Source organism: Seriola aureovittata, chromosome 6, assembly GCF_021018895.1.
Source record: "Seriola aureovittata isolate HTS-2021-v1 ecotype China chromosome 6, ASM2101889v1, whole genome shotgun sequence".
Classification (NCBI taxonomy): Eukaryota; Metazoa; Chordata; class Actinopteri; order Carangiformes; family Carangidae; genus Seriola; species Seriola aureovittata.
The window spans coordinates 6,872,987-6,897,628 of NC_079369.1; the positions used below are offsets into that span (position 1 = coordinate 6,872,987).

General features: G+C 39.3%; 2 protein-coding genes across 2 annotated transcripts; both read right to left on the reverse strand.

Annotated features, from left to right (window-relative positions):
* Positions 1-596: 596 nt before the first annotated feature.
* Positions 597-5,199, reverse strand: LOC130170890 (uncharacterized). The gene is made up of 4 exons (XM_056378587.1): positions 5,124-5,199; positions 4,699-4,892; positions 3,191-3,233; positions 597-3,009 (listed from the first exon to the last, which is right to left on the reverse strand). Exons 1-4 carry the CDS (start codon positions 5,197-5,199, stop codon positions 2,636-2,638), a joined length of 687 nt encoding a protein of 228 aa, XP_056234562.1. The 3' UTR covers positions 597-2,635.
* A 3,901-nt stretch (positions 5,200-9,100) lies between these two features.
* On the reverse strand, positions 9,101-24,604 carry fam20b (FAM20B glycosaminoglycan xylosylkinase). Its single transcript, XM_056379387.1, has 9 exons — positions 24,421-24,604; positions 22,855-23,155; positions 22,395-22,642; positions 22,216-22,302; positions 21,995-22,104; positions 17,002-17,173; positions 13,588-13,779; positions 10,386-10,445; positions 9,101-10,295 (listed from the first exon to the last, which is right to left on the reverse strand). Exons 2-9 carry the CDS (start codon positions 22,981-22,983, stop codon positions 10,064-10,066), a joined length of 1,230 nt encoding a protein of 409 aa, XP_056235362.1. The 5' UTR covers positions 22,984-23,155; positions 24,421-24,604; the 3' UTR covers positions 9,101-10,063.
* Positions 24,605-24,642: the final 38 nt, after the last annotated feature.

Here is a 24,642-nt window from a genome sequence, read left to right on the forward strand (position 1 = left end):
CATAGATTACTATTCACATGCTATAGCCAAAAATAAATCTATAAATGTAGGCAAGTTTTACTGTTCAAGTTTAATCTTGCACCGGGTGTTCAACCCTTGTTCCTGATACTGAAATAGCAGACAAACTGCCTGAGGAATTTTTAACGTCTTGGAAAGCCCGTGTAGGTACAGCAGGCTTTATTTCAGCAGGAAATAGTGGGTTAACAACCTGTTGTTCTAGTTTTAGAAATGACAAAACACACAGACACAAAGACAGAATACATTTTTCCCATTAATTGGGGATAAGTCTGAATTGAGCTTGTAAGCTTTCCAAGTCTGGTAGTGTACAGACCGATCCTTCAGTACAGCAGTGCCATGTCAGGTATATGTGTGACGTGCCTTTCCTCAGGTCACTTTCACTTTTGGTTGAACTACGCCTACCATGTCAGGTAAAGATGATGAAACTGCTGACTCTTACAGCAACCAGAGAGCGAGAGAGAGCGAGGGAGAGAGAGAGGGAGAGAGTGCAACAGAACTGTGAAAACAAAGAAGGGACTTGTTGCAAAATGGAAACAGTTTTTATTAAAGTTTCATCCCAACAGGTGATAAGTGCCAAAGTTTACAGGAGGTAGCCACATTGTACATTTCCTGGACTAATTATACATTGTCATATCAGCTTGTTTTTTTTTTCACATATACAGTACTACAGTAGCTCTTTTGTCAGAAAGTTTCAGTCCATTTTGCACCCATTTAAACCATCACTGATGTTTAAAGATCCATTCATTGAATAATTAAAAAGCTCAAATGCTAAGTTCTTCCTTTTAAAAACATGATTTCTGTGTAAATTATTTATAAAATATTGTATTTATGATATAGTAGAAATCAAAACCAACCAGTTCAATCACTAACAACACTGAATATGACATTGCTTGTAGTTCAATACAAAACAATACAATGTGCCTCACAGCATACTTCCAAAGTATTATTCCATCATTATTGCAACATGGCTTTTCAATGAATCAGTGTATCATAGCTTAACTGATGTATGAAGTATGAAGTATGTACAAAGAACCTCAGCTTCAGATCAGCACTTGGTTTTTATAGCTAAAGCCATACTTACACACACACACAAACATGTGACATATTAAAACATTACAAAGTGATGTGAGCAGTGTGTGCGCAGATACAATCAAAAGAGTTAAAATTTCCACTTCATCTGTCTCCTCTCTGGTCTTCACAATGAGCTGTCTGTGTGTCAGTGTGGCTGCAGCATCAAACTTGTCTGCCATGTGTTTAACTCTCTAGAAACACCAGTTCAAGAAACATGAGATAATGTCCAGTGGCATGTTAGTCATAGAAAACAAAGCTATTGTCACCGTCATTGCTGGGGTAAACGGCAATAGTCTGGTAATCCATGTGAGTTAAACACAGTTTGAGCTGTTTGGGAGCCGCGCAGCACAGAGGAAGTTTATGAGACTCAGATTGGAGCTTCACGGGAGGATAACTGCACCAAAAACAAATACATTCATTTGGTACTACACAGCTTGGCACTGTTAAAGTGAAATAAATAACTAAGGATTATAGTATATTATCTATCTACACAGGTGACAAATTAAATGAAAAAACAGAAGATGCACCCATCCAAAGGGCATGAGGGGTCACTGAATGGTTTGGTGAGTATGAAAATTATTCAAATCATAAGCTATGACCTTCACAGTCACCACAACCCTACCTAGTTGAACACCTATGGAAAAAACTTTATGGTGTTTTTCCTTCAATTTGTCACCTGGCTGTAGCTTTATATTATAATTTAGAAGGCACCTGAGGCTTTAACACCCCTTCACGAGGGTGTAGGTACATTAGTTGGGATAGCATCCAGTTCAGTCCTCACTCAACTTTGACAAACTATACATTTTGCGAATGCATAAAACTTCACGATTTAAAACAATTTTAGATCCCAATATCACTGCAATAACAGTTGGTAGCAGGAGTGCACACATAACAGAAAAGATTGATAAAGGAAAAGAAAAAGTACCTTTCTAAATGTGGTTCAGAACCACTCAACTTTAAAAAAGCTCCCCTTTAAAAGGTCAAGTACAATAAGTGTAATCAAAAGTAGAGCTGAAATGATCAGCCCATTAATCTATTATGTGATCATCAGAAAATGAAAAAGCCATTTCTCAAGAAAAAACAAAATTTCTCAGTATTTTCTGATGATTTTATGAACCCAACGCTTAAATGGTAATCAAGAAAATAATCGGCTGATTATTGAAATAATATTTAGTTGCAGCCTAAATCAAAAATTTTAAAGAGTAACCAATGTCTTGTGCACAAAAATGGGGGAGGGTGTCTTGTTAAAGACATCTACAAAATGAGATTGTCAATCACCAACACCAAAATCAATCAAATCATTTTCTTTCACCCAAGAACATGTGCAAGCTGTTGCTCACAGTCAAACTAGAAGATGCACAGCTCCCTTGGTCAAGGTAATAAACAAAATTAAAAAAAAGAGTCTGTCAACACAAGTCATGTCATTGGTGTGAGTTCTGCTTAGTGTATTTGTTCTCACAATGGTGCATGAACACAAGTGCTGAGGTCCCTTCCTCATCCCGGTCAGCTTTGTCTTTTTTCTTCAGGGCACGTTTATTGGCCCTCATCAAAAATCACACTGCCTCCCCAGCAGATATGTCAGGCCCACAGATACCTCCAGAATCTTGAACTCCTCTTTGGCATACAAGTGCAGGCTTGCCTGGTCCTTTGCCTTGAGGTAGGCTATGCTGTTGAGCCCCTCGCAGACCTCTTCTGAAGTTTGCAGGGTGAAGGAGCTGACAGGGGTTTTATCCCTCACCACCTGCAGCTGCAGCATCCCAGTGGTCTTCTCTCCGCCAAGGCTTGTGTAACACAGGTGTATATATAAAACATAGGGTCCAGTGCAGTTGACATAGATCTTGTCCTTCTTCTCGCCAGCCACACTCATCATATTCATGCTTTTAGTGTGCTTAAACTGCAGCGTTGCATTGCCTGAGATGGCTGGAAGGTGAAAGGAGGAATGTGAGACAGAAAGAGTGAAGTGATAGAAAGTGAGAAAAACACTTGTTTAACTTGTTGTGAAACTTTTTTTCAATATGAGTGTTTGGCAAAGAGATAAAGATCAAGTCAGGAAGTAATTTTTTTTTCTTTTTTCGGGGGGTTGGTTGGGGGGGTTACTCACTTGCAATGGCATCAAATTGTATGTGTACATTATCCCCAGATGCCTGTTCAGAGAAAAACACAAACATTAGAGAACTGGTGGCATTCATCTTTCCTGGTTTTAGTCTGTCTTCACTGTCATTATGACTCTGACATTATAAATGCTGGTGTCTTTTGAAAGGTCACACAGCTCTGCTATGTGATCCCTTCATGTTCAACTCTGGGAAGCACAAAGCTTGTTTATTTGATATGGTGGTTAAGTAACAAGGTGTGAAAATAGTTAGGCTGATAGAAACTAGGGAAAGTCTCAGTGGGTGATTAATAACTGTAGTGAGATTAGCACTGCAGCAATAAACGACAGCTTAAATGTAGAACAAATGTTAGTCACTAAAATAAAGATTATACAGTAACTGTGCACATAGGTCTATGTAGATTATCAGTCATTCAGGTCATAGGATATTTGGAGAACCTCTGCACACCCAATCCTGCTGCCCCTGACTTATGATTACTGTCATTTCACTGAAAACCACAAGTAAAAGTAGCTTATATGAGGGCAGTCAGTTACTTTGATATGATCACAGTGAAAGGACCAATGTGGCATCTTGTCAGTATCTGTTTGAATATGAACCTACTGTAATGCAACAATTATCCTGCAGTGATGCTCTCCTAAGAAAGGACAGTCTTTTCTGTACGAGAAAGCTTTCTCACAGGGGAAAGACCTTCATGCTTGAAATTTTGTATCTACATGATTGTAATACAATGGCACAACTGAGTTTTACTGATTAATCATTTGGATGACTAAATTACCTATCTCAGTGAATGTAGAATAAAAAAAATAGCATAAATAAATAAAAAATCAAAATAAAGGACAAGAAAGACAATTTTTAGTACAAAAACAACAGCCCTCATAACTTTCTAGCTTTGTTATCAATTGGTAATTGAGGATTTTAACAAAGTCAAGAGGTGTTCCAATTTCAAAATGCAGGGTGTTCTTTGCTTCTGTAGTCTCATTTTAAAATGTCAATCATACAGTCTGCAGCCTTCTGTCTACTGTGAGTGCATGTATGACCCAGACATTTCCTCAGACAGTATGAATGAAAAAAACACAGCTGCATTGAAGGGGAAGTTTCCATACTATGTATTAAAAAGGAGGAGGGGGGATCAGGTCTTCTAAAGTTCATCTGAGGAAACTCATTGTAATAACAAGTTTTAATTAATTAAAATTGATTTGAAAAATGTTTTAATTGAGATATACTTGTTCAGATTTTGTGTACATTCAATAAATATACCCTGATCCAACAGCAGTGATGTATTTGAGTGTATTTGGTCAACTTTATCAACATTACATAGACCTTTTAAAATCCCCACTTCACTTGTTTACAAGTTGTATCAAACGGATGTAAGAAATAATACTTGTTTTTCTTAAACTATTCAAATTATACTGTATGTTCATAATAATGAACAGTCTGCATTACTGCCAGTCACCTCTTTCTTGATAGTACATTTAAACTCAAATTCCAGATTACTCACCCGCTCCTGATCCTGAACGCCCCAGTAAACGTAAAGAGTGATGAACAGACAAGCGGCCACCAGCACGTTTTGCACGGCAACGACTACCGCGAGCTTCCTCGCGCGCCACTCCCGGTGGACCACGCGACCTCCCTCAGCATCCATCCTCCTGCGGTCCATCAGTGCACTGAACGCCCTGCAGGAGCTCAGCGAGGCTTTTAACGCGAGTGGGCAAGATGAAAGGAGGGGAGTGACTGGAAAGACGGCGCTCATGATCTACACTTTATTTAGTTTGTGCCTTTGTGTGGGTGGGGGGTGGGGTGGGGGATGGGGGGTGCTACACACACATAAGTTACATGCGCGCGCGCGCACACACATACACACAAACCGTGAGACAGAAACAGGAGTGAAACCAGCGCACCGGGACCTGATTGGCTGACTGTTACACTCTCTGTGCTGCTGGTACACAAGCCGAGCAGTGAAACCTTCCCACATCACAATGTACGCTTCAATCACTGTCATGTTCCCATAATATTTATCAGGGGGTGTAGGGAGATATTTGAACCACAGCTTATTTCAAGGAAATCAACGACAAACTGCTCATGTGACCATACATATATATATATATATATATATATATATATATATTATATATATATATATATATATATATATATATATATATATATATATATATATATATATATATATATATATATATATATATATATATTATATTGCTTCGCTGCAGTCAGACAGGTTAAGCCCAAATAATGAATGAAAGTCTTTTCAGCAGCCAACTGTTGAGCAGGAAACATGTTGGCTACTTTAACCTCTTAATTGTTACAATACCGATGTTCCCCATAATTGCTAAAAGCCCTGACGCCTCACAGACTTAAATGGCATCCCCTCCTAGGTGGGGCAGGTGGTATGGTGTAAAGAGGAACGCCATAGCCGCAGGCTTTTGTGATATATATGACGTTACGTTCAGAGGACGCCAAAACATGTGGCATGGGTTCGGGACTTTTGCTTTTACATTTTTTCGTATTCCCTCCCCTCATTCCTTAGCCTAATAAAAAAAATACTAATATTGGATAAGATCTGATGAAAGCATATTTGGAATTCATCCTCATACCATGACAGGACAAAAACCTACGTAGCTCTGGCTCTGATTTACCAGTCAACTATGTGTTTACGAACTGTGGGTAATTCCCTATAGAAATGCGGATTTAACGGAATGTGTTTATTAAGGGCCCAAAATGGCTGCCATACCGCCCTCAGGGCCTTGTTGAATTTACAGTGGGACCGCCCTCAGCCCTCATGGACTTAACGAAAACATGCCCAGACCTGTTGAATAGTAATAATAATAGACATATTGGGCAACACAGGGTCAATACAAGTCCAAAGAGGGGAAAAGAAACAGTTAGCCTGTGTCTGACCCGAGGATATTTTAATCTGAGAGCTTTAGATATGTAATTTTAGACCAAGCCAGGCTATTTCCTGACCCAGTTTCCAGTATTTATGCTAAGCTAAGAGAGCTATCAATCTTCTCATTGACAAGCAAGCAAATAAGTGTATCTTTGAAAAGGTCAAACTATTAATTTGGACAAGATATTCAAGGTATTAAAACAATACCCCATTTCAGTTTATATTTATCACGCATATTACTATAAGCTAATCGCCATACAGTGAACTGTGGTCTTTGGTGGCCCCTGAGGGTCTGGAGCAGTTGTTTGGTTGGTAATCCTTTCTTGCTGACCTTTTATCTGTGTTTTTCTCCACAATAACGAAACAACGTTTTGTTTGATTTTGTCCATAAGAAGGTAACTCAAGCGAGTCCCATGGGTGACTATTTAAAGGAAAAAACTTGAAAAATGTGTGGGGAAGCAGGATGACAATGCCCCCATCCAAAAGGGCATTGGGGGGGTGTGTGTGTGTGTGTTACTGAATGCCCCCATGAATATGATGTGAATCATATGCTATGACTTTCACAGTCACGACATCTCAACCCAATTGAACACCAATGGAAGATCTTGGACTAACTTGTTAGACAGCGTGCTCCATCACCATCATCTAAATATCTTTTGGAAGATGTGTTCAGGTGTTCATCTCTCCAAAGGAGTTCAGAGACTTGTAGAATCAATGCCAAGGAGCACTGAAACTGTTCTGGCAGCACGTGTTGAACGAACACATTAGACACTTCAGTCTGTGCAACAACACATACACACACATATATATATGTGTGTATGTGTATATTTAGAAAGAGAGAAAGAAAATGAGAGAGAGAGAGAGAGACAGAGTTTGTAGACATTAGTGTCATTGCCTCACTTTGAGAAGTGTGTGTGTGATGTACAGTGTGTTTTCGGTAGTGACTCAACACTCACCGTGTCATACTTTACAACTTTGCCTTCATCTTTATCTTCCTACACAGTTTTTGATATTCCTGTAATAGGTGATGGGACTTCTGCAATGCTTGTCACATTCAGTGGTGGGTTTGCTATTGGCTTCATCATGCTTGTTGCTACACTGCCCATCCCAATAATGATCTATAATGATCTATAACCTACATAGATTATCCTAGAGGGACATCTAGTGTCTACAATAATGGGTTAATAGTACTATTGTGGTATTTTTGGTGTACTTTTTTCCATTTTATGTTCACTGCTTCCCAGAGGGGAAACAGAAGTAGAAAAAAAAATCCCACTAAAGAGATTTAAGAGGAGAAAAAGTTACTGACAGTAATAAAAGCTGAGTGTTATATGGCATGATGGCAACTACAGAGACAAACGTCACAATAATTAATTATGTGCTATTTCCAAAACACAATAGAAAACATCAGAAAAACAAATTCATTAATTAATTGACTTGTCCTGACATGCCCCAACATGACAAAAGCAGTGTTTTTTTCTCAAAGTTTCAATGTTTTGCTACACGTCCCAACAAAAACACCTGCTTAGCTTAAACGAAACAGCTGTCCTATATCATCTGAGGTGTTGCACACATAAACACAGGGGAGGCTGGATGTGACAGCAAGACAAGCAGGCAGCTGAGAGTGAACATCTGCATGTGGGAAAGGGGGGGGGGGGCAGCCACATGGTTTCACAATTACATTTCTCCTCTGTGGGTGTAGCAAACACAACACAACACAACTCACTCAAACCAGAGAATAAGAGTGTACACTTTATAACCGTGATACCACTACTACCAGTGTTAACAAACCTGATGAAGGAAATGTCAAGTGATAAGGACAAACTCCTGTGGTGACAGATGATCTGTAACAGAAGCACATGGTAAAATGGGGAATCCCATCACCAGAAGTACTGTAACAACACTTAGATCTATTCACAGGTCAAAATTATTGATTCAAGGAATACGGAGTTATCAGATTTAGAGAGCCGTTGTTTTTTTTTTTGTTTGTTTTTTTGGACAAGCTGGGTATTTCAGTTTAAGCAAACATTAACATAAAGAACCGAGCAGCAGAAGAGTGAGGAAAGTTTTAGTTTGTGGAAGGAAAGTCTTATTGGGTTAATCATCAGCAGCCCACACACATCCTTTTACAAACCATTTGCAACCTGATTATGCGAACATGATGTGAAAGAAGTGGCAAAAGCAAAACCGAGGTTAAACGTTTGTTCACGTTGAACATAAGGATCAGACATGTTGTGTTTGTTTGCAGTTCAGTTCAGTCTGCTTACAGCCAGCTGCTCTTAAAAGTCTCTACCACACTGGAGGATCAGACCTTAGCTGGATGTTTCAACAGGTGTGCAAACCACAACTGAAAACACCTCCTGAAAGCACCTTAATAATCATAGTCTGTGTCAAAATAAAAGTGATTATTTTTGTTTTGATGTACAAACTGTACTGGTCCTGGCTCCACATCACTGATATCTGCTTAAATCTCTAAACAACCAAAAAGCCTCCGACCTCTTATCAAAGCTGCGGCCAAGTATCTCACACAGTGAGAATGACCCTGGAATGCAGTTTTTTGAGACAATCTCATGTAATGGCAACAAGTGTAATCCCATTGGCACGGACTCAGTTGTTTGCAATCACATGTTTTACTAATATGTGACTAAAAAGAGCTACTGCTGTCTTGAATATGAACGGAATTTAGGACATGAAAAGTGATTCAAATTTGGAAAAAAGAAAACAAACATTACAGAAAATGAGACGAGGAAAGAGGAAAACTAAAACTAGTTATCATAAATTACAACCAGTGTTTCCCAGATATGACCTGTAATGCTTCTCAGATCAAATCTGAAAAAGATAAAAATATCTGAGCAACTAAAAGTAAGAATAAAGTGAAAGTCCCTTCCAACATGAAAATAGTAGCACTGACAACAACAATACCCATCTTAAAACAGCTGCTGAGCTTTTAAGTGGTGAATGCATGGAAGAAAAGAAGGCAGAGTGAGAACCACAATGAAATAGATCATAGTTTAATGCTGAAGATGAACCCACACACCTGACCTCTTTGTCCCCCCACTTCAAGTCTGTCATGTCAGTAGCCTTCTAATTTCCGGCACAATATGGAACGCGCGCACGAACGCACGCACTCTCTCATACACACACTCTCATACACACACTCTCATACACTCATACACACACACACACACACACACACACACACACACACACACACACACAAGCTTATTTAATATTATTATCCACAAATTTATATTCTTTTTTCTCATAATTCTATGTCACTACTTAGTTAAATATGTACACACTGATGGGGTAGGGCTGAGTTGATTTTCTTCTTTTTCCAGTCAAAGTTAAATTTCAGCTCAAGGAGAAAAAAAAAAAGAGGCATTTTCAGTTCTATAACGTATTTTCAGTTTCTTGGACTGTAAGCTCCAAACAGCCTGAAACAGCTGTACAGTGTCTTCCATCCAGATGTTGGTGGCTCATTTTTTTATCTTCCCTCCTGCTCTTTTGAGTGTCTGCATCTCTCCAAGCTCCATCTCTTCCTCTTAGCTGAATCCTAAGAAATCTGAATCTGGCACATGGCAGGAGTGTGGTCACAACCAGTAGTAGTAGACGAGGGGGGTTCTTACAGCAGATACTGTTCTCTAGTGCACAACAGTCCTGAGAGTATGTTTTTATAGCTGAAAAGTGACACAGTTCCAACACTTTGAATTCATTGATTCTTTTTTGAGAACCAGTCTTGTCAGAGTTACAAACAAGGAAGGAACAAGGGCAGAAGAAATGCACAGTCTTTGTTCCACCCTGCTGATCCATTTACTCACTCTGCAGCTCTTATTCTTTAACACCGGGGCTGATCCATTTGCTCAGTCACCTTCCATGTCCCTCTCCTCTTCTCCAGGCTCAGGAAGTGAAGTCCTGGTTGTTCCTGTTTTTTGCCATTTTCTCCTCTCCCTTGTTTCTAGGGATGCGGCAGGTTCATTCGGTCCTCTATTAGAGTGTTGTCCGGGCCCTGTGCTTCCATGCACTGCTTAACAGTTGCTATGACTCCGGACAGACGCCTGTCCAGGGCTGCAAGGTGTGGGTCAGCCAGGACCGGGTGGATAGGGTCGAATGCCAGAGCCTGCCGCATTGCTGAACTCAGAGCTCCACTTCTCAGCAGGTTTAACCTGTTCCATGTGGACACACGAACCCTGACAGAGAGATGAAACATGCGACATATTATAGTTAAAAAAATTATCAAAATTAGACGAAAATTAAGATTTGACAGTTTGAGTACTCACATGCAGCACTGGTAGAGTGGTGCGAGGATGCTTCGTTCATCCAGAGCTGCGTTCCCAAAGCTACACGATAAAAAAAACACACACACACACACACACACACACACACACACACACACACACACACACACAACACACACACACACACACACACACACACACACACACAAATTACAACTTAAAACCGCAGTAAGGAAACTGGAGCTGGAGGCCTGTCTGCGCTGTGGTTAAGAGAAGCCATCAACATGCATTAGCCACACTTTGCTGGCCATGGCATTGCAGAAATCAACTGAAGCAGAAGAGAGTTTTTCTTTCAGCTGCCCACAACCGAGCGTGGATAGCGTGTTTGTTATAACAGCAATTTCCCTGCTACCTGATCTACTCTCCTGAGGAGTCAACAAACTTTCAAACTGCTTCTGGGACAAGCTGAAAAAGTTGTAAATTTTTATTACTGTTTTATTAACTGTTGCACTGAGCTTGGTAAGAGTGAATGAAACAGTATCTTTTTACATACGGTATATTGTCAATGAAGCAGACCTCTAGTTTTTGTTTTTTTTCTGATTAACTGAAGATGGAAAATGAAATGGATTGAGGTCAATTACTCACATCAAACTTCCTCAATTATCACTGATCAAAATATTGCTCACCCTTTTGCAATTCATCGTGGGAACAATCAAGGTTGCCCTTTCCCCCACGTTCCTGTTTGCAGTCTTTGAACCAAAACCCTCCAATATGTCCCGCTGACATGTATAGATATAAAGGTCTCCTTGTGTTATAGGCTGATGACATACTTTGATACATCTCCATCCCACAACTATGCTGGTCTCTCAGGATTTTCTCTCAACTGGGAATGGATTAATGCCAGTTTCTGAAGGGGTTAATATGACTTCTTTACAGTCCATTACTTAAAAAAAAAAAAAAAAAAAGCTGAATAACAATCCAGATGACCTCCTTCGATTGAACTGGCAAGACAAAATTGAACTCCTTAAATGTAATATTGACTTTTGGAAGACTCCTCTAATCTCTCAGGTCTGGAAGATTAATGTAATCAAGATGATTGTACTGTCGTGCTTTCATGTTTTATTGCTTGATTTTACTTTAAGCAACTGGATTAATTTCTTATACTTATACTAATAAAGAATTAACTCAGAATTACCTCAGAATTACTAAAAATACTTATCGAAACCACAGGATGCAGGTGGTTTTAACTTACCAAACAACAAAATGTAGTGTTCCTCATATATCCATCCTTACATGGTGGTGGATGATTACTCATTGACCACTTGTTTTTTAAGAAGACTTCCTTCCCTACTCTCTTCAACAGCCCCACTGCAGTTCTAAAGGCATATTTTAGTAACGGCTTTGTATTTGGCATTATGCTTAAAAATCTGGAAATATATTAAAGCAAATCCTTCCTGGCCTGAATGATAACATCTGGAAACAGAGGTATCTGTAATGTAGGTGACCTACACATTAATGGGAACAGTTACAGGCTGCTTACAATATCCCTGCATCAAGTTTATCCAGATATTTAGAAATTTGAGACTATGTCAGGAAGCATGTGCCTAATTTTTAAATCTTGGACAAACATTAGCTCCCTGGAGGGACTATATGCATTTGATTTCATTACCTGCGGGGCAGTCACCTCTTTTGTTGTTCTTTATTGGATCCTACATTACAGAACTTTAATGAACACAGCAGGACTTCAGCAGGCATGGGTGGACTAACTGAACATAGAATTAAATGATGAGGGATGAGATGAATGTTTAAAGACTATACACAACTGTTCGGCCCATGTCAGACATAATCTTATACACTTCAAAGTGTTACAAGTAAAACGAGTCTGTGTCTTAACATACTGTGTCACAGTGTGCGCAGTATGTTGGTTTGTCAGCAGCAGACAAAACATCTCTACAGAGGGTTATTAACACAGCACAGAAAATCATCTGCTGCTCTCTTCTTTCAATCCAAGACTTGTCCTGTCCAGAGCCAAAAACACTGTCAAAGACTGTTCTCACCCTGACCTCCTGTCGTCAGGTAGACGCAACAGGTCATTAAAAACTCGAACCACCAGACTCCTAAACAGTTTCTATTCCCAAAGGCCATTCACTACTATTTATTATTAATTATTTAAAAATAATTGTTTGTCTATACTTGTGACTTAGATGAAGATCAGATCATTTCTTATGACCAATGTATGCAGAAAACCAGGTCATTCCCATTTAATAGACACTTCCAGCCACATTAAAGCTGGAGACAACAGTTTGTCTAAAGGAATGAATTTCCTGAACACAAAGAAATGACTTCAATTAACTCAATGAAAACCTGATGATGTCAGTTTTGGTTTGTTTTCAGTTGATTGTCCCGACCTAATTGTAGTATGAAATGACACTGACTGGAAGGAAACAACTAAACTGTTGGAAGCAGTGAGCAAGAATCTTGAAACCCAATCTCAACCTGGAAAACGAACGAAATTGAGCTGCTCAGATGACTGTAACACCTCTGTTTTTGTTATAAAATATATTCAAAATGAAAATGATATAAGTTCAGTAGTTCAGTTGGAAAAACAGCCATCAAGCAGGCAGTAAAGTTTCCACTGACTTCCACTGATCATTGAAAACAAAATAAGTTCACAGACGGCATCAACGGCTCAGTGTCCTCACTTCATGGAAGTGGCTGCTCCCATGACTCAGCTTAGTAAGTAGTTTCAATGGCAATAAGTGAGTTCTTGAAAATGATGATCATGCCAGAAAATGTCAACATAAACTGTAATTGAAAATGAAAATGAAAATTAGACTTCAAATATGAGATGAAAACTGAACTTATTAAAAATTATCAGAATGTTGTGCTGATGAGACAAAACATGTTGTCTGAATAAAGTGCAGACGTTTCCACTAAATTCCCCCTCCTGCACCAGAGTGGTTTAATGAGTCCAAATTTAAAGGGGACTCCCAATGAATCAAAGTCAATTTAAACAGTGACGAATTTTCCAATTTCAGGAAAAAAACCTCAGAGGGTGTTTTTTTAAATTCATCTTTATGTTATAAATCATTTATTTTTGTAACTGTGTTTATGAAATCTGCTCGATATAAACAACTAAATGTGATTCATGTCTTGTTATTTAAAAAAAGAATGATAATAGTAATACAACTACCAAAGGACAAAAAAAGGATTTTGAGTTAAAATCCTTCAGTTTATTGCTCACCTCTTTGCGTTGTCGAGTAGGATGAGCATGCTGGCACCGCCGTCATCCTGGAAGCTCTCATAGTGATGTCGATCAGCATTTCCAATGAGATAATCAAATATGGCCGTATCTATGACATCTAGCAGCCTTGGCCCTGCATCATATGGAGGCATTTTCTTCACTGCCTCGCAGTAACTCTCATCATACTCCCACCTGGATGGTTAAAACACATGCAAATCCATTACAATCCGGTCAAAATCTACCATGTAGGTGGTGTTTGTTTCGGTGTCTGTTGAGAAAGTAGAAATGTAGAAAAATTATTTAAAGTGCTGATGCTGATAAAACATGACAGAAAACCTATGAGCTGGCATTTATGTATATGTATGTCTGCATGTTTTCTGGTGCGTTTGTGTCTGTGTGAGAGAAAGTTTATTTCCTTGTATACAGGTTTACTCTGCGACTTTATTGTTATCTTCATTCTACAACTTGGACGTCCTCCCTGCAGTCGGCAGTGGCTACTGAGTCACAGACCCTCATCATCTAAAGCAGATGAGGTTCCTACTTGTCAGTTTTAACACCACAATATTTATAACAACAACAATCTTAGTCAACAATGTGGTCTCACAAACAGGGTCACAAATAAACACGTACTTGGCCTGATATCAAAAGTGAGAGCGACATTTCCAGGATCCTACCTTGCGTAATTTGATAATCTTACATAAGATTTCATTTCTGGACTTAAAGATGAAACTGAACTTCTGCAATTTAAATCTGACGCTGTTCAGATGGGAGTGGTCATCACTGCTGAGCTAAGCAGGTTTCCCGTTAAACATCTAGTGTGTGAACAAATTCAGCTTCTCGCCATTGAGAAGTTGAAATAGATTTTTTTTTTTTTTTAAGTGAAAGTCTGTCAAAATTCACTCTTCAATTATTTTGCATAGTCAACTTTTGCTTAATATTTAACGACAACTGAGTGAGTGTGAAATGATCAAGGCAAATTCTCTGTGATGAACGTGAACGTTTTATGAACCTCTGCTAATGTTTTACAACAGTTTTTCGGCACGCCGCGTGACGTCTCCATAGTGACGGCCGAGCTTGGCTCATGCTTGCGGTTCAGGCGGCACAGACGGTACAGATGCATCTATTACTGCTGAAGCCAGTTCGTTTGGGCAGTTGAAGCAGGTTCTGTGATTCTTCAGTGGTATACAATAATTAATTTAGTTTGGGAGTGGCAATGATTGGGGGCTGGTGATGGACGGGTAGAAGGAGGTTCTATTGAAAAAGAATATCTGCCTTTATTTAAAAAAAAAAACGGAACAAATGAACATGAACTAGTTCATTTTACTCTGTATGAACTGAACTTTGAACTAGTTCTTTATAAGTATGAACTGGCACAACACTGGTATGGGCTACGTATGTCTGCCTCATAGTTCTTTCCATATGACGGGCTGGACTATATGTTGTGGTCACACAGCACTGTCTGGGATACTCGATTGGGGATTTGTTTTAGCGTCAACATTAGACAAAGTGTCTTGTTAGCTCTCAACAGTAGTTCTGCAATCAGCGATTTCTGCATGGCTCTCAACAGTGTGTGAGAGCGACAATTCCAGGATCCTATCTTGCATATTTTTTATAATATTACATAATTTACATGTCTGCACTTGCAACGCAACTGAACTTCTGCAATTGAAGTCTGATGATGTTCATATCGCCCGTTGTGAGGCATCATCACTGCTGAGCTAAGCAGGTTTCCCGTTAAACATCTGACATCATCAGAGACAATAAGCTGAGTTTGATTTTTTTGGGGGCAATTTCTGCCTCACAGATTTTTCTATAGTCATGTAAGCCTACTCAAATTAAATCTGAGACCTTGCACTTTAATGTGGTATCTATCATTTTATTTCAAAGTGAATGTGCTCAAAGTGAAAATAAATAAGTCTGTATGTGTGAAACCGCACCCTGTACTCCTCCTCAAATGACATTACAACCTTAAAATATGCCAGCAATTCAAAATGAATCAAAACACTGATTGCTTATTCTTCAAGAAAAAAAGTCCTGCATGAAAAATCCTACTTAAGTAAAAGTGCATTAGTATTAGCAGTAAAATGTAGTGTAAGTATAAAAGTAAAAGTACTAGTCTGGTCCCTTTGAATGATACATTATTATAATCGTTTCCACAAAGAATTACTTGTCCAGTTTATGTGGCTCAGTTATGATTAAACAGACAACAAAGGTAACACTTAAAATGTATTATTGCTGTTCCAAAGGGCACGGTGAAAAGCACATAATTACGCAAACCTAAATTATGTGCTGGTGTACCTAAATTAAAATGTTAGGTTAGGTTAGGCTTGACCATCACGTTTTCACATACTGGAGCGCTACTTCCTAAGTAGGGTCCATCAGATCACATAGTACAGTTTGGTAGGGAGAAAATGTTGCACATAAACCTGCTTTGCTAGGTCAGTGGACCTCTTTCATGATGCTCAGGAATAAAAAGTAATTGATAACATTTTATCTTATCTAATTTCCTCATAATTTCAATTAAGTTTCCTGGAAAGAACAATGCAATTTGATACTTCTTATGGGGAAAAAGGAATGTCCTTGAAAGAAAAGCTCAATTTAAACTCAAGGAAATGCTATTAGTTTATTATTGGAAACTTGCTTCTTCATTTATTGAATTGCATGTTTGTCTGTAGACAAAGTTGCAGTGCATTTTTTAAAATGAAGGTATATAGCTTCGGCTTTAACATATGAAATGGTCAAACTGATGCATTTTGTCCCACTTTGAGCCCTGATGAAGACCTGTAAAAACCTGATCAAAACAGGCAGTATTTTTCATTATAATCAACTAATAAATTGTTTTATTAAAAAAAAGAAACTACTGAAATTAATTACTGGAATTTGCATTGAAATTATGTATTAATAAACTCAAAGTTACAGACCAAGGATTAGTAAAGGAGCCCAAATAGAAATGATCCTTGGTATCCCAATTGTTCAAATTTGTTTTTTTTCTTATATTTCTGAGTGATTATTGTAAATGTACTGAATATTACATGTAAATAATTAATGCTTTGTTTATGATGCTAGGTTTGCTTAGTTTTAACACAGCCATAAATTGTCTTTGTCATCTTACTGTCATCACTCAGGATATCCAAGATCTGAGTGGCTTAATTCACCCTCCCACCCCAGGAAGCTTTTCTCAGAATAAAGCAGGTAGGAGTAGGGGGGGCGTCATTGCACTTTAACAGCAGGAAACAACAAATCAGTCTTTCTGCACCCCCTGACAATAAAATACGTCCATGATGGAAAAACTGCATTGTGCATTTGCACAACATTTCCATGTCCTTCTGCTATTTATCAAACACAATAATTTTTTGACTTTGAAAACTAATTAAACAACCGTAAAGATCATTTCTGGACTCACACGACACCCACCTGGCCAGTTTCCCCTCTCTGTACGTGCGTCCCCAGGGATGTCTGTGTTTCTGCAACGGCCAGACGTCTGGCAGCCAAAGGGTTAATGATCCCTCCATTATCTCTCCCTCTGCACATGCTGGCTCACTCTCCCGACAGTAATAACACTTCCCATAGAAACATGTATTATTACCTGGAGAGAAAGGAAAAAATGGTACCCATGACAATAAATCCACCTGACTATGACGTCTTATCAGTGATGATGAGATATGACAGAGATTCGAACACACCTCTGTAAGGAGGTACAGTATGAAGTCATCTGCCACATTCTCTCAGTGAAAAGACTCAAGGAAAGTGAAATGAAAGAGCGCGTCCCCATTCCCAATCACACACACCCAAAACGCCCCATCAGAAGATAACGACTCAGAAGCAGAATACATTGACTGTTTTCATCAATACATCTGCCTCACCTGAACACCCAGATGTAGTCCTTACACAGACGACACGCACGCACGCACGCACGCACGCACGCACGCACACACACACACACACACACAGTCCAAAAGCAGATGATCATCCTCTGAGGGTCAAAGATATCACTGGCCACCTGTGCTTTCTGTTCTCATGACATTTCACATTTTAACATTTTCTGATCATGTAATGTAGACCATAATCATGTTTTATTCCAAACACATCAACAATTCATTAACAAACCTTTTATTTGATAAAACAATAACAAAAAAAGCCCATTAACAGTCCCGATTGTCCTAAGAGATGTTTGTATAAGGCTTATTTGACCAACAACCCCAACACCTTATTTTCGGTCACATGATGCTTTAATTTTCACATTTGAAAGGTTAAAAACAGCAAATGTTTTGATTGCTGAAATATTAAATAAATTATGAAAACAGCCACTGATTAATTTCTGTTCAATGACTAATTGGCTCATCAAAAAACACAGGGCAGATTCTTAGGATCTGTTTCATAGACAGACTTAAATTACTGCTGCATGGCTGGAAAATCATTTCAACAGCACAACGTAAAACTGCACCACAGAGAAATGTGTGAATACAGGTAGGGAGGAGATGAGTGCTCATTTAAACTGTGTGAACACACATGAGCCAGTCATGAGAAAAGAGCTGGAAACAAAGTTTTCTATTACATGACCTCGAACTTTGGAAAATCTTCAATAAATCATGGACTTATTGTGACCTTAAATTCTAAGCTCATACATTTTAAAAAAATATCAAATACAGTCAACACACCCACAAATTGTTGTCACTTTAAATGTCACTTAAACAGAAATAAAGATATAGATATTATAGAGAGATCTTCCAACAAAAATTGCAAGAGGGACAGTCAGTCAGTCTGAAAGTATTTAAACTGAACTTTAACCATGTTGAGGCTTTTAATTTGAGCAAACTAATTAACAAAATCCAACTTACTTTAACAAGGAGAAAAAACAAATTACTTTATTTTCTTGCTATGAAATAAATAACCTAACCAGGGTCCCTCTTATCGTTCAATGTTATGTCATGCTGCAACTAATACGGTTTTATCCAAAAATCTGAGACAACTTTTGGACCCACTGTTTATCTCATACATTAGTTTTCATCACCTGTGAGGCAAAGAAAGTTCACATTACTCACACTGGATTTGAACCCACAAATACACGATTACACTGGAGAGCTAACAAAGTTCATCATGTCAGAGTCTGTGTTTCACTGCTGCGCCACAACATGCTGCCAAAAGATCTACTTTGCTTTATCTATTGCACTGATATATAGTATACATATAGTATATATGTATATGTATGTATATGTATATATGTATATGTATATGTAACCTCTGGTCCTGTTTACTCGTATAGCTTTAAAAGTTTTTGGTTCGCCCACATTACAGAAATCCTCATCATTTTCTCACAACCACTGTGGACAATCATTAGAATAGTCTGCTTTCAGTGGGACTACTTTCTTAGTAGAAAGTGCTTTCATTGAATGCAGAAAATGCTTTTCTAGAGAATATGTTTCTGTTGCAGTTAGCGTTATCCACCTCCACTGTGGTTTCATTGTGGTGATGACAGAAATTTCAGTGATATATTTCCAAACCAAAGCTTTATGTATAACTAAATTGAATCTAGTGGTAAATCTTTGTATTTGGATCCTTTGCAACCAGCTCTTTTGACTCATTCCTCATTTAACATCTCTGTTGAAAACTAATGATACATTTGTGTAGCTGCTTATGCTACTGTGGTAGTGGGAAGTATTCTGTCCACTGCCTGTAAACCACAATGGCAAAGGCCGTTAGTGAGATGACTCAAACACTGATTGGCAGTAAGTGACAGATAACACAAGGTAACTTACAGAATATACATCGTATGTGTGAATGCAAACAGCAAGAGAATCAGCAAAGAAAAAAAAAGAAAAAATCAGCATAAGAAATTCTATATGTGACGAGGAGAAACACCAGACTGACACACATTTATAACAACATGGGCTAACAGCATAAAACGTGCAGCAGCAAAGACGCTGACTTTAACCCATAATAGTGACTAAAAGACACCGTAACGGTTGCATAATGTAATGTTTATTCATTACTACTCTGTATCATCACAACATTAATCTATGTAAGATTGTGCTGCCCACACTCATCTACTGAATACATAGAGATTTAGTTTTTTCAGGTCAGACCTGGTCCAACTGATGAAGATAAGCCCTCAACATCCATTTATATCAGTAAAATATTGCAGCAAGCAGCAATTTGCTGGTTCACACCTTTTTGCGCTCACCAGAAAGAAGCCGCTCAGTCACGCAAAATTAAAGCCGCAAGCAGCAAAAAAAGCGAGTTTCAGGCTTCACAAAGTCACCTCAGCTACTTTAATTCTGTTTAAAAAAAGAGAGAGTGAGGCCAATCACACACTTTCATCATCATCATTTCAACACCATCATCATAATGTAGGGCTGAACGATATGCAAAAAAAAAAATTCATATTGTAAATATTTCAACAGGTGTTGCAATTGCGATATGAGTCACAATTTCAGATGGAATGGAAATTTCTTTTTGGAAAATCAATTCCTTTTCACTGAGAAAGAATATATATAAAAATGATGATGTACTTTTTGCTGGGTTTGTGTCAAACAAGCATGTTACTTTATGTCTTTAGTATATAGAATATAAAAAAAATGCTATTAAAGTGATAAATTTCTGTTGCGGCAAAACACCAATCAAATGTGTTGCCATTTGAGACAAAATGTGACTCCAAGGAGCAAATTCAGCTAACAGTAAATGTACAGTTTTTATCACTCACATGTATGGTGACCTTATGGGATAGTGTAACATGCATTTCATTACCTGCCACCATTTGTAAGCTCATTCTCCTGTATAGCATCTCTATAGTGCTTTTCTAGTTGTTATTAGTTTTATTTGCACAACCAATAAACAATATGCTAACGGTATGTTTTTTTGTAAAAGCAGTCTAAAATGCTCGCGTTGAACTTGTTGAATTTACACTCAGATGTGTGCAGTATTTCCTTTACATGTATTCTGAAAACTTTTCAGCATTCCGTAATTACTTTGTCAAATCTTAATTATATTTGAAGATACTTTAGAGAACAGTAATTATTTTTTAAAACACTCAAAATATGTTCACCATGTTCCATCCAAAAAATGTTATCACTAAAATAAATCCATAGTTTGTTTTATAAATAGTAGTAATAGCATTAAACTTTCTGAAGAATCAAGTCAGAAACTTTTTATGTGTATAGTAAATACTAATACCTGACAAATGAAGGACGGTTATTGAATTAATAAAAGTAAATAAATAAATACATTTAAAAATCTAAAATGTGAAAAATGAAATCCTGCTTCTATTGATATGCAACATTTCCCATTATAGCCATATATACCCAGAGATATTTAAGGGAGAGCTACCATGATATAAACGGTATAGAAAAATTTCAGATGGTAGACATATTCATACTGTCATATTGTCTACCCTTATGAGAGCGTGACAACTCAAAAATGATGACAGAATTGAATCAACACCTCTCTGACACAGTCCTACAGGAAAACTACAGCGATTAAATATTACACAGCCATGAAGTTACTGGAAATCGAAAGAGACAGATAAAAAGAGAAGAATGGTTAGAATCAGAGAAGGTCAGGATACAAGTAACAAAAGGACTGAATTTCAGTCCCTGGGAAACTCTTAAGAAATCTGAATCCTACATTTCCCAAAATGCAACCAATAAACTCTTTGCATTAAAACCTCCATACTTAGTAAATCCCCTTGTTTTTCCCCATGCCAACAGATTTCTATAATTAATCTATAGGTTCTAACCCAAAGCTTATGACATCATCTGAGGTTATTTTCTCACACTATAGACAGCTCATCCAGAATGCATTACATAACTGTTTTTCACATGTTTAGTGGTAGAGTCCCGATGACTGACAACCTGACCTTTCAGTGTAAAATTGCTGGACTTTCCCTTTAACAAATGTAGTGCTTATTGCAGGGATAATGTATGCAGTTGATCATTCAGTTCCTGAGTTGCACTTTTCCTGACTTTAGGATGCTTAGCTTCTCTGCCTTTGATAGGTAGCTCCATGTAAGATAGAATCTATCTTCAATCTAAGATAAAAAACATACAAGAATCTATTGTATGCATTATTTGCTATTTCTATCTACTCTAACAAATGTGTCTGTGAGAAGCATAACCTTGACCTGACCTGAAGATACTGTGTTAACTGTACAGTTCCACACCCTGACCAAACAAGACTCGGCAGGGTGTATCCTGATCTAATGTGCTGACTGAAAAAAAAGCCAGAGAGAAAAACACCACAAAAGTGAGTGAGACAGGAATTGAGAATATAACTGACGAGTGAAAACTGAGATAAGAGAGAGATAGAAAGTGGACAAACAGGTCAAAAGAAACGGAAATAATCCAGACAATAACACCATTGGAGGAACGAGAGAGAGTAAGAAAGAGGAAGGAAAGAGTAGACCGATACTCACCCTGCATGAGGAAGGTGCTCAGCAGCTGGTCTGTGGCCACGGGTTTAATCTCTGTTCGCAGGTTGACGTATCGCCCCACCACAAGAGGCGCTCTCCTGAAACCCAGTATCCTGCAGAGTGGACAGGAGATGATACCAGACAATTATTACAGTTCTGCTCCATTGACAGATCAGAGTCTGTAAGAATAAACTTCAGACACTACAATAGCAATCCCTACACACCTATCCAAGTGAAAAGCCGCCACCTCCGCGTTGTGTCTGTCATAGCCAGCGTATGGCTCGCCTTCAACAACATAGTCTCTGTTATATCTGAGGAAAGGTGGAAAGAACAAAACTAAGAAAGCTGAACCACTCTTAAGCACAAAATACATGTGTGCAATCTGATTTTTAACACTGCTGACCTTTTGGGTTTGAACACCACTTTCTGTCCCCCATCCAGCACCAAAAGGGCTTTGAGCTGAGTGCCCTTATAACCCACATCTGCCCGCTCTATCCTGGAAGTGCTGAGGGCAGTGAGCACAGCAGCCAGCTCTGGGGTCTCCTCAGGGTACACCTCTCTCGGGCCCACCCACTGGCTCGCAATCTCCCATGGAGACTGGAGGGTGTGGGTGAGGCGAGCTCCGCGGGACAGAGAAAGGCCAGATTCCATCTGTTAGGGTTGGGTGATAATTACAGTGTGTAATGATAAGCACGTCTGCAAATGCTCTCAAGCAGACTGTAACTTTATACCAGTTGCAACTGGAGTATTACATATTATTATTAGATATAACTACCTTAATTAGTTGTCCCAATCAGAGTGTGATTTTTTTTTATTTACACATTTTGAAACAAAACTCAACATAGAAAATCCCTGACCCTGACCTTGCGGAACGCTCTGAGGTCCCGTCGGCTGGCGGCAGATCCTTCACCTCCATCCAAAAGGAAGATTTTGGCCAGGCCCAGCAGGAGGAGCACGGCACACAGCACCACCATGCGCTGTTTGAGCTTCATCTCCACACCGACCGGCCCTGAACCCCTCCTCACACGACGCTGTTTGTTTCCCCCGCTACGAATCCCCCTCACCCCTGATGCATGGCCCCTGTAACTGCCCGTCACCCACCCACCTGCTTGGCCTTGACAGACTGTGGTGATGGAGCTACTATCTGAGCAAACAGGCAGTCACCTGGAGAGAGAGTGGGGAACATAAATAACAGAAGGTTGGGTGGGAAGGGGAGAAAGAAGAGAACAAGGAGAGGGAAGAGAAAGAGAGCAAGATAAAAAAGTGTACTGTCAATAATATGTGGAGAGGACACTGATTGATTTGCTGTCCCTCTTGCTTGTTTCCCCTCAGGGTAAATGGTGACTCAGTACTGCAGCAAAGCTGAAGCCTGTCCAGCATTTGTAACTACATCAGGATGTCACAATCTGCCCTGTGTACATGTGTGTGTGTGTACATCCAAAAGTACGCCGCACCACAGAACATGTACTGTGCAAAACGGGGAGTGAAGCCTTGGCTGACAGTTTAAACAGCCCTTAACTGTATGTGCAGCAAGAGTATAGGCTGGGCTGTGTTAAAGCGGAGGGGCCACATTTACAGCATGCAAACTTCTGTTTCACTTAATAACACCTCTTCTTCTCCAACACTGGATTTGGGTAAAGGAGAAACTTTGTCTTTTTTATTGACCCTGGCAGTTCCCAGTGAGGTGGCGATGAACATGTAGTCCTGCTGTGGTGCAGGTGGGGGTGGGGGGTCAGGTGAGGTGGTGGCCCTAACACAACCCTCTGCCTTCACGGTCCAACCTTGCTATAGAGAGAAATGGCCTCAGCCTGTGTGATGTTCATATAACTGCAACACCTCATGATGAATTAATCCGCCTGTTAAAGGCGGGCTGAAACATGGGGCGCTGCATGTCAGCTTTGCATCTTGTGAACACATCACGGCAGTAAAATTAACACACTGCCACGTTTAACTGACGGTAAACGGACTCTGCCCTGGTGAACGTGCGTTAGCGGTTATTATCGTCAAAGCCGTGATAACTTAACCATCAGCGACCTGAAACGTTACACACAAGGGTTCATCTGGTGTTGATACAGCTCAGCCTTCACAGGTTTGGCCACGCAGGCAGTCACTTCTTCTACACAATCGGTCTTTCATGATGTCGCTGCCTTTTTCCCCCCTAACACTAGTGAGAAAACAGTCAGATCTGACCGCAGTAAAACCAGCTAAAAGCTCTGGATGACAGCTCCGTTTAGATACCTCCTACAATGATTATGCTGGGGTTATTCAGGTCACCATATCCGCAACGATGTGGTCACATCCATCTCGACAGGGCTAGCTGCTTAGCAAACCACTGTACACCTTGCTCTGTAGGTTAGCTAAAGCAGCCAGCTAGCTTCATACAGTACGTCGTCTGTTGTGTTTACTGGCTGCCGACCGAGCTGACTTACCTTGTGGCCATATGCCTTTCACCGGAGACAAAGTAGCTTCAAGTGTCTGTAAAGTCCTGCGAAATGAAAATTAAATATAATAATTTATCCCCCTGCTAAAAGTCACAGTGGTTTGTCATTTTCTCAATCCCCTCGGTAGCTCCCTTTCCTCCGCCCTTTTCCTTCGATTCCCTCTCTGGCCTGCCGTGTCCACTTCCTCCCCCTACAGGTGCTCCACGTCGC